We start from the raw sequence: 11400 nt of genomic DNA on the forward strand, positions 1-11400 counted from the left end.
AATCTTCTTAATATTAGTCATACAAGCCAGGCATGGTGGCACACACATATATTCCCCAGTGACCTGGAAGGCTGAGGCAGGAAGCTTGCAAGTTTAAGGTCAGCCTGGGCAATTTAACAAGACCCTATCTCAAAAAAAAAAATAAGTATATAAAAGAGGCTGGGGATGTATTTCAGTGGTACAGCACCCCTGGGTTCAAGCTTGAGTACTATCACCACCCCCAAAAGGCAGGTTGGGAGGAGACAAATTCACAGAATGGGTAAACTAGTGACCGTGAGGTTTTATTTTAGTTACCAACTTCAACTACAGTCTCAATAATACCTAGAAACTCTACTTTCTCACTCTCCTACTTTAGGTAACATCTTTCTGAACCTTTTTCCTTAGCCCCCAAGTTAACCTGACTTTCTTTCTCCCTTTCAGAAAAATCTCTTTTATATGAACAAAACAAAACAAGCTTTCAGCCATAAACCACCTTATTCTCCATCCTCCAACCACATTTATCTTTTCAACCATTGTTCCTCCTGTTCAGAAAATACACCATCTGAAGACCCTTCTTCCCTGTTCTTTGGTTCCCATGCTTCAAGGTCCATGCTTCCAAATCTTCTACAACCCCTAATATCCTCTATCTGCACTTTTTTCCTCCCCTTCAAAAATTTTTATCAAATTGTGTACACTTGCTGCATTTTTTTTCTTACGTCTCAAACCACTCCAACCAAGCTATAAATCCAATGCCTGTTTTGCAATCCTCATTTTAGTTGAGTTTGCAGCAATTCAATTGGATTCAGTTGATCCTTTCATGAAATACTTTTCTGCTGACTTCTATAACATACCTCCTGCTAGATTTCCCTTCTATAGTTATACTGATACTTAATTTCGTTTTCTAGTTTCTTCCTCTTTTCCTCTATTAAGTACTGCAAAATCTTCACTATCAGTCCTAATATTTTTTCCTCTTATACTCTTCCCTAATGATCTCATCTAATCCTATATTTTCAAATAACATTTATATATTAAATTTCACATTTATCATACACATAAGACTTTTTATCTATCTCAGGAGATCTGTCACAAAAAATAAATAGGAGTAGTGAGGCAGCTCAGTGGCAAAACATCTCCAGGTTCAATCTGCAATATCACCCCCAAGAGAAGTTTTCCAGTCAGGTGCATAGTGCACACCTATAATCCCAGCTACTAGGAAGGCTAAGGCAGGAGGATTACAAGTTTGAGGCCAGCCTGGGCAGTTTAGCAAAAACTTGTCTCAAAATAAAAATTTTTAAAGTGTTGGGGATGAAGCTCGATGGTAGAATGCTTGCCTACCATGTGTGAGGCCCTGGGTTGGAGCCCCAGTACTACAGAAATGGGAAGAGAAAGGAATTTTCAATAATAAGATCTTAAAGTGGGGGGCTGGGATTGTAGCTCAGTGGTAGAGCACTTGCCTAGCATGTGAGAGGCACTGGGTTCAATCCTCAGCACCACATAAAAATAAATAAAATAAAGGTATTGTGTCCATCTACAACTAAAAAAAAATAATAATAAAAATTAAAAAAAGAAAAATTTTTTTTTAAATATAGTGACAATCTTTTTTAAAAAAATTATATGGCTTTCAATATAACAAAACTAAGTTTATTCTCATACAGCAGCACTTTGAAAAGTAACACTTTGGATATTTCACAGATCTTCCATTTAGTTCAAGTTATCCAACTTCCAAACTACGCTTTATCCTCTATAGGAATAAAGACTGTCTTACATGGCTGTAATTAAGAATCAATTGATATATAAAAGGTGTGGTACAAAGTAGAAACAGGGGGCTGGGGATGTGACTCAAGCGGTAGCACGCTTTCCTGGCATATGTGCGGCCCAGGTTCGATCCTCAGCATCACATACAAACAAGAATGCTGTGTCTGCCAACAACTAAAAAATAAATATTAAAAAATTCTCTCTCTCTCTTTAAAAAAAAAAAGTAGAAACAGAACAAATAACAGAGGAAGTTGGTTTGGGTAAAACTTAAAAATATGTTCTTTACACGACACACATATCTATAGACAAGTAACTCTTGCTCAAACTACATTTGTAATATATTTTTAATAATCCTCATTAATCATCAGTACTTTATCCAATGAGTAGACAACAATCTCATCTCAGGTCAGAAGTTCCTGTCCTACTTTAAACTTTCAGGAATGGAATAATTCATGCTCCTTTCTAAAAATCACCTTTAGTTCTAAAAATCAAAATTCATAATTTCCCAACTTTATTATTCCTCAAACACTCAAATACTCAGTTGAGTTTTAAGCAAATGGAAAAAAATTATTGGCTACAAAACCAGTCATGCAAATTAAAAGCCTATGCCATAGTTATCTCAGTATTTGGCAGGATATGTAGACTGAATCCCAGCTGGCTGGCAAAGAAAGTGTGCCAGGCAGAAATATAAGTCTCTGCACACTTTATTCTAGATCCAGACTAACAAAGATGGAAAATGAAAGTAGCCTCACATAAAAGGTAAGGGAAGCCTTCTTTTATCTCTAATGTATACAGCCCCATATTTCAAACTTTAAAAAATAACCTGCAAATTTCTTAGAAGAGTTAACTTTAGCTCCTGCTAATAGCTATTTCTAATTTTTAAAAAATTTCTATTTATTTATTTATTTATTTATTGGTACTAGGCATTGAAACCAGTGGCACTTTACCATTGAGCTATATACCCAGCCATTTTTATTTTTGATACTCAGTTTCACTAAGTTGCTGACTCAGACCTCAAAGTTTGGATCCTCCTTTTGGAGACTTTGGTCACCTGGACCACAAACTTGCACCACCATACCTGGCTCTAACAGTCATTTTTAAGTAGTACATCTGACTAACAACTCACTGGCTTCAAAAGTAACTGTAATTAGAATGTTTTGCTTTTAAAAGCAGAGATTAGATACAGAAGTATTTGCTTTAAAATAATCCAGAGGAAGCAGGGAATGTAGCTCAAGAACACTTGCCTAGCCTGAGCAAGGCCTTGGGTTCCATTGCTAGTACTGGGCAGGGTGAACATCAACATCAGAGATAAAGGACAAAAGGTAGAGACTGGTATATAGTATAGATGAACAAGATTTGCCCTATCCTGAAAACTGCTGGAGTTAGATAACTGAGTACATGAGATTCTTTTATTTTCCTGTACCTGAACATTTCATAGTAAAGGTTTTCTTATTGCTATTTTAAAAAGGTTGGGACATTTGAGCAACTCGGTCCTTTCCTGGCATTCTCATACAGTTTGTAATCTTGGTGCTGGATCCTTTACCCATCAAGCATCTGTTCGGAAAACGGCAACCACTATGCTTTATTACAATGTCTTCCTAAAGTTCCTCTTCAAATTGGCTACAAGTTTCAAAAGCACTTAGAACAAAGAAATTTTAGAGTATCAATAAATTAATCACATATTCCTATAAAAAGAAAAAGATACACTTAAAAATGTAATGCCAGGAAAAAAAAATAAAAATAAATCTAGGTTGAATAAGCCCTTTCACTGATGTTATATAATTTTATGGTGTACACACACAAAGGTATCCAAGTAGGAACATTTCACCAAATAGATACTTTGGAACTTAACCTGTGCACTTTGAACAAGTTGATAAAATGTCCAATAAGTTCTTAAATAAAATGCCTAAACATGCAAAAGACAATACTAAGATTTCTGAGACCTAAATAGCTAGAAAAAGTGTCCAAACTTTATCATTATCACAATAGTCCCTAAGTCAAAAAAGGTTAAGAAGACGGGCATGCTGGTGGCACACAGAAAATACCAGCAACTCCAGGAGGATCCCAAGTTCAAGGTCAGCCTCAGCTACTTAGAGAAAACCTGTTTCAAATTTTAAAAAGGGTTGAGGATATAGCTCAGTGGCAGAGTGTCCCTCAATCTCCGGCATCACACAGACACAACTACACATGAGATTTATAGGCCTCATCAAAAATTTAGGTTCAAGCTCTTAAACTTAACTAAAATTATAAGACATTGTGAGTTAAGAATAGAAGCTATGATAACCTGAGACAAAATGCAAGCATCTAGTCCCAAAAAAACTTTGGTAGAAAGATAAAGAAAAGGAAGATAATACAAGTGCAAAAGCATCCCAAGGTCTCGGCACCAAAAATACAAAGTACAAAAGCATTCTCAGAAGTATAGAGCCAATTTACAAATATATGAACTTACAAACTTTTTGTAGGAACAACTGATTTGCACATATTAGGAATAGGATGAGGCTACTATAAAAATTAAAAGCACTCCATCAAAGTTTGCTTCTTCTTCTACAGAGGGCTGCCAGGGTTGTTGGAGCTCCGGAAAATGTAAAAAAAAGAGGGGAAAAAAGTATATATATATATATAATATATATATATATATATATTATATATATATATATATTTTTTTTTTTTTTTCCATAGGGCTACAACTATTCCCTTCCCAGTAAGGGTGGCTCTGCGAAAAAAGAAAGATGTTCTTAAACATCTATTTATTTGTGTTTTAGTATAGGTTATCTCCTCACAAATACATATAATGAAGTTTGGATTTATCGTCAGTCCCCAGTATTAGCATCAGAACTACAATTTAACTGTTATCTCATTCTACAGAAAACTGCTTTCAATTCCCACCAACTAACTCACAACAGCAGTTTGGAGAAATATAAAGACATTATCAGCAAAGACACATATCAATTGCTGGCTATAATACTTAACTGCCACATTCTTGTCCCCCCTTACCTTACATTCATTCTTATTAGTAGAACCCTCTGCCACCAGAGCCTCAGCCTACCACTGGTACCCTATTCTTCAAAAGTCAGCATACTCAGCCTTCCATGACCACTTCCACCGCTTGCCCAGCTTCATTCTTCCTTCAACCTACCTGCTTCACACTCTGTGAATTAACTATCTGGCAACAGCAAGAAATGACAATAAGAACACTACATAACTCAAACAGAATAGCACGCTGAGAATCCAGTACGATGGTTCGACAAATAGTAGGTGCTCAATAACATGTTAAAAAATCAATAAATATTATTCCAATTCTGCCACTAGCCAATCTTGGACAGTCACTTAACCTCTGAGTCTCATCTGTAAAATGAGAAAAGGGGAGTTAAAGTTCATTTTAAGCCAGGTGTTGGTGGTACACACATGTAATCCCAGGTACTAGGGAAGCTGAGGCAGGAGGATCTTGAGTTTCAGGTCAGCCTAGGAAACTGAGCAAGACCCATCTCAGAATAAAATTTAAAAGAGTTGGGTATGTAGGTCAGTGATACCACACTTGCCTACTACGTATGAAGCCCTGGGTTCAATCCCTAATAACAATCACACACTCTCTTCTCTCTCTCTCTCACACACACACACACACAAACACACATTTAGCTCAAAGTTCTACGATTATAACACATTTTTAGGAGCTAACCTAGAAACTGTTTTTATGCAGTTTTTTAATGAAAATTTAACCTAGGCTTAACTTATGAACAATGTTTCAGGATAAATGTGGGCAAAGCAGTAAGGACAGACAAATCAGAATTAACCTAGGATTCTGGGAATCAAGGGAACAACAATACCAGCTGACTCACCCTATCATCTAATGGGAAGAAAATGAGTGAAAAAATGCTCAGCATTTTTAGTGAAACTATGCAAGGTACAAACCATTATACTGTTTGATGGGCCTTATATTCAGCCTCCAAAGGACAAATTCATTTTAGGAACTCAGAACTCTGAAGTTTCATCTTTATATCCTTCCAAATTATGAGATCCATATAACCTTACATTATCACTAAACTTTGCCAAAAGTTCTAGAACTAACTTCCACTTCCAACTATAGTGGCTGTTTCTTTTTTTTTTTTTTTGGCATGGAGGGGGGTAACCAGGGAATAAACCCAGGGCACTTTAGCACTGAGCCACATCCCGAGCCCTTTTTATTTTCATTTTGAAATAGGGTCTTGCTAAGTTGCTTAGGACCTCACTAAGTTGTTGAGACTGGTTTTGAACTTGCAATCCTGCCTCACCTTCCCAAATCAATAGGAATACTGGCATGTGAAACTGTGCCTGACTTATACCGGCTATTACTGGATTGCTAAATAGATGCTCACTCTCTCCCTCCACCCCAATTTACTCCTGCCACCTCCAATCTCAGATCTTCTTTCAGCTAACTAACCATTTATCATTTACTTTAATCCCCAAATTCTTTACAGAAATGAGGAGTATAATAAACAATAATGCTATATGTACATATTGACATTTTTAAAATACAATCTTGTAAATTAAAATTTATTTATTTAAATATATTTTTAGATGTTGATGAACCTTAATTTTATTCATTTATTTTTATACAGTGCTGAGAAACAAACTCAGTGCCTCATACATGCTAGGCAAGTGCTCTACCACTGAGCCACAACCCCAGCTCTAAAATTTATTAATGTAGGTTGCTACTGGCCCCAGATTCTTGCTCAATTTGCAAGAGAGTTCAATTCCTCAATGTTTCTATTCAAAGATTAAGGAGTTAATCTTTCAGAACTGGTTCTAGGGGGAAAGTCTAACATTTCTAACTTATCCTCATCTCCTTGTCATTACCATTAATCATTCAAACCCTCTATAATAATAAAAATGAGTTATTATGTAATCCTAACACAACCAAGAGAGATGTTTTTACTGGAAATGGAATTGGGTTTAGAGATTTATGAAAGATTGTTCCCAAAATACACTCTGAATAATAAGTCTAAAAATATCAATATACCAGGCGTGGTGGTGCACGCCTATAATCACAGCTACTTAGGAGACTGAGGCAGGAGGATCACAAATTTGAAGCCAGTCTCAGAAATTTAGTGAGACTTTAGGTAACTTAGCAAAAGTGGTCTCAAAATAAAAAGTAAAAAGGGCTGTGGGTACAGTTTAGCGATAAAGTGTCCCTAGGGTCAATCCCCAGTATCTATAAAAAATAAAATAAAAAGTATTAATATTCAAGTTGTGTAATTAAAATGTCAACCTGATTAAAGTTCTTAAATCTTTCAGAAAATTGAGTCCCCATTAAGCATGAATACAGAAAGAAAACCCAAGTGATACACAACATTTTAGAATTCAAATCATTTAAATAAATGGCTTCCAAAAAGCTCTCTTGGTTCATCATAAAGTAAATAAAACTTACCAGAAGTCATTAATTTAGCACAGCTACTTTTGCTTGCATCATCCTCTGGGATTCTGTTTGTGCTCTTTTCTTTCTCAAGTAAAGTATCCTCCAAAGGTAAGCATTTATCAGATACAACACTGTCTTCACCCACCACATGACTGATTTTGCTATTAGTTTCAAGTACTGAAGTGACTTCTTCCAGCTGAGCAGCTTCACTAGATTCTGAGTAAGAGGAACCCTTACTCTGGGCTAAATTCTTTGAAGAAACTGGTAGAGATTCATCATCACTATCAAATCCAAAAGGATCTCCAGTATTTTCTTCTTCTATTTTCAGTTTCTTCGGAATTTCTTGGATATCTGGTTTGAAATTGGGCCTCTTTTGCCCTAATTTAGCCATAAATGTGGTCTCTCCCCATTTTGTGCTAAGGGTGGTCCGTTTGTTGGAAAAGACTTCATCAAATTTTGAACTGCCATTGCCTCCTTTCCTACTGTATGTTTTCCCAAATCTGGACGTCATTTTGACACCTGTTTCATATTCCTGTGGAAAAAAATTTTAAGAAAATATATAATCACTAAATACTTAACAAGTATCAAACACTGCATATAAAAAATAAGAACTTATGAATTCTCCTGCATAACTTTTCAACATCAAGCATACAAGTCCTTAAAAAATGGTTAAATAAATAAGGGGATAAAGAGCACATTTTTCACTTCTATATGCTTCCATGTCATTTTTTTTCTTACAATGAGTATTCACATGATTTACAAAGTAGAAAGCATTGTGACTAACCAACTTTACAATACAGCATCCATATAAACCAACTTATACTGAAATATTTTTTAAGTTCTAAGTGAATTAACTTACTATTCTCAGAAAACATCATTTTTACCTTAAAAAACTATCTAAATAGGATAATTTTCCCTAACATAAAAATCTAAAGCACAAAATGTTAATTTTTTTTTTCAGCATCTCAAATGTTTTAAGTGGACTAAATTTAGTTCTTTGAAATTTCACAGCACTTATCATATGAGGGGAAAAGGTTGGAAAAATGGTGCTATTTTCCCATGTATTACAACCTGCAGCTTTGAAACAAAACTTTGAAAATTCAGATTCTTGATCTAAAGCAATCTGGGCTGTGACTTGAAAAATACTACTTAGATGGTCATGTCCCTTAAGAGCCAAGAAACTATCCTTATTCTATCATCCTTGTCCCTATAGTGCTGTGCTCATTTGCTAAGTGACATTTTTTGGAGCTGAAGACTCCAGTATATTACACTGCCCCATGAATTATTACAGAAATAGCAACACATAACCTTTATTTTCCTCTTATTTATAATGACAGATAAATTCACCTGATTTACCTACATAATAATAGGGCACTATGACCAAAAAAAATTTAAAAATTCCCAAAAGTTTAAAAAAATTAAATCATTTTAAAAGACAAGTACTTATTTTTAAGCACACTCAATTCTTGTCCATTCCTTATATTTTTACTTTCTACAGTTTAAATATCAATATATCAACTGTTAACTAGGGGAAAAAAAAGTGAACTGCTTAGGGGCTTGAAAAATCTTCATTACTTGGAAGCCTAGAAAAATGGAAATTATATTTTACCTGTACTTTTGAATGTGCTTTGATCTTTACTTTTAATGTTTGCCTTTATTAACTAAAATTCTTAACTTATAAAATTACCGTACAACTTAGTTCAATATATATTCCATAGAGGATCCCCCCCACGCTTGGTAAGAAGCCAATTCTAATTTGACAAAATAACAATTTACTCATTATACACATCTGTGCTAAAAGAAAATAGTTCTCCCAAGGGAAATCTATTTTCCCTTCTACTGTAAATTTAACTCTTAACAAGTTTTACTGTCTTTCTTAAACATAGCCTATTAAAACTAAGTCTATTGGGCAGCTACCAAAGACAACAAAATAAAGTCATTTCTCTTCATTTTTCAAGGATGTAAAGCTGTGATCTGCAGACCTACATTTACATATACACCAACAAAGCTGGAATGTTTTGGATACACTTATGTGGTAATCATCTAAAAATGCTGACTAAAGGCCAAACCAAAAATCCAGACTTGAGTACCTTTAGGCCAACATCAGAAAAACTCATTGTAAAAATGGTCCTAAAACCACAAAGCACTCACTGTTGAAAGTCTAAAGTCTGCAGATAAAGATATGATACAAGAAGTTAATTAAGTATAAGAAAACTGCATTTTTTTGAGTCCATGTCTTTCACAAACACATACTGAAATACTGATAAAATAACAAGTGATATTCCAACATTAAAGAATGGGAACTGTATGTAGATTATACAAATTTTGATAAGTTAAATGCTCCATGCAATATGAGGACACGGGAGTTAATTATATAATATTCTTCACTTTTCATTGCCTTTAACATTTTGCATCATAAATGCCTTAAAAAAAAAAAGTTAGGAGACGACCGCGATGGCATTACCTAGGCCTAAAGCACACACAAATTAAAAAATAAGTGCGCAGACATGTTTGACATAATATTTAAGATGTTACTTCAAACACACCAGCTATCTCGCTCAGGCTTCAAACCCCCAAAGGCAGTCCTAACTAAAAAGCAAAGATTCACGACTAAGCGTTTTCGATCTTCAGGCCTTTGCTCAGCCCCAAACCAGGTTGAATGTTGAGGGAAAGTGTGCTGGGATTTAAAAACAAAGTCCTCACACTTAACCCCCATGCAAACCTAGCACCTTCCCGGTCCTCAATGGCTTCAGGGGCTCCCATGAAGGAAGAAAAGTAGAAGGGGCAAACTGATCCACGCAGAAACCCTCACCCGAGGCGGCGGGTGCACCAGGAGACTGTAGGAGAGGCGGCCCCCTCCAGCTGGACGGTCACGCAACTTTTCTGCTCCCCACCCCCACCGCCCGGGAAGGGGGATGTCGCTCCCGACGCCCCGGAAGCCTCAGCCACCGAATCCCCAGGGTAGCGCAAGGCCATGGTGGCGTCCAGAGCGGAGGAAAGGACGGGGAAAGATCGGGGACTGAAATCAATACGCTGCACTCGGCTTGGGGAGAAAAGTCAATCAGCAGCCACCAGGAAGAGAACTCAGAAGGGGGGAAATAAATGAGGAAAAGAGTTTTTCAGGCCGGTCTCCTGCCCAACTTCCTAGAGGCCGGGTGGGCAAGTCGGCGAGACTTCCATCACCCCTGCCTTCCCCCACCCTCCCCGGCTCGCTCCAGGCCTAAGCTGCCGCCCGAGACCTCACTTACCCTCGGCGCCTGGCGGGTGCTTTGGCCTCGGGCCGCCTCCGCCTCTCCCGCTCCCAACGGCCCACGGGCGGGCGCGGGAGCCCCGCGCGGAAGAACAGGGTCGGCTGGTGCCTCTAGATACGCAAGGGGCTCCGCCACCGTCACAACCCGCGACTCCGCTTCGGTAAATAGGAAGCCCGGCAGAGGTGGGGGGGAGGAGCGGCGGCCCCGCAACTTCCCTCCCCGCCTCGAGCGCCGCCGGCCGGGCTCGGGTCTAGGCCTCCCTGGCTGCTGCCGCTAGAGCCGGTGCCGAGCCCGCTACGTGCCCCCGCTGGGCCGCCGCCGCCTCCTGCGCCGCCGCTTCCGCCGGTGAATGGTCAGCGCTGGAGTTTGAACAGGGCCCTGAACCATCTCAACGCCATTTGCGCTCCCGGCCCCCACCTCCTTCCTCCAACAGCCGCTCGCTCCGTCACTTTGCTTCCCACAGGCCCCGCGCGGCCTCCCGACACCCTAGCCAATCGCGCGGCGGCTTACTCAAACCGCCGCGCAGGCGCCGCGCCCCGCACGCTCCGGCGCCCGCCATTGGCCCAGCCGCGCGGCCCGACGGGAGTTGTAGTCCCGGTTCGGGAGGTCGAGGTACTGAGAGAGCCCTGCGCGGGAGCTGGCGGTGGATAGAGAGGTGGTTGCGGGCCTGACCCGCCCCGGCTCGGGAGCCAGTTCCAGCTCCTGGTCCCGCCTGGAGATGCAGGTGTCGCAGGGGAGGGCCGGGGGCGCAGTGCAGGCAGCTGTGTCAATCGTTTCCCCTCTAGGGACTCGTCAGTGTCTGGGGACGGTGGGTTATGCAGCTGCGCCGGGTGTGATGGGGCCACCGCTGGGGAGGCAGGGAGCTTGCCACTCAGCTGCCTTCGACTGGGCCTGCCGGACCTAGCCACGGTGGCGTGAGCGGTATGGCTTCGGACGCGGGCCCCCTCACCGATCGGATCGCGAGCCGAGTCCGCCCCGGCGCTTTACTGCCCTCCTTGCAATCCATCAGTCCCAGCTCTGGAG

At 39.6% G+C, this 11400-nt stretch overlaps 1 protein-coding gene across 2 annotated transcripts in view; it reads right to left on the reverse strand.

Annotated features, from left to right (window-relative positions):
• Nucleotides 1-10814, reverse strand: part of Wapl (WAPL cohesin release factor) — a 70353-nt gene extending 59539 nt beyond the window's left edge. For both annotated transcript variants that reach the window (XM_076834481.1, XM_076834480.1), the window contains exons 1-2: nucleotides 10375-10814; nucleotides 7139-7658 (exon numbers count right to left, since the gene is read on the reverse strand). In XM_076834481.1, the coding sequence (XP_076690596.1) occupies nucleotides 7139-7637 (499 nt within the window). In that variant the 5' untranslated portion in view covers nucleotides 7638-7658; nucleotides 10375-10814. The remainder of the gene's footprint in view (nucleotides 1-7138; nucleotides 7659-10374) is intronic.
• Nucleotides 10815-11400: the final 586 nt, after the last annotated feature.

This window comes from Callospermophilus lateralis, chromosome 15 (assembly GCF_048772815.1).
Source record: "Callospermophilus lateralis isolate mCalLat2 chromosome 15, mCalLat2.hap1, whole genome shotgun sequence".
NCBI classification, from domain to species: Eukaryota; Metazoa; Chordata; class Mammalia; order Rodentia; family Sciuridae; genus Callospermophilus; species Callospermophilus lateralis.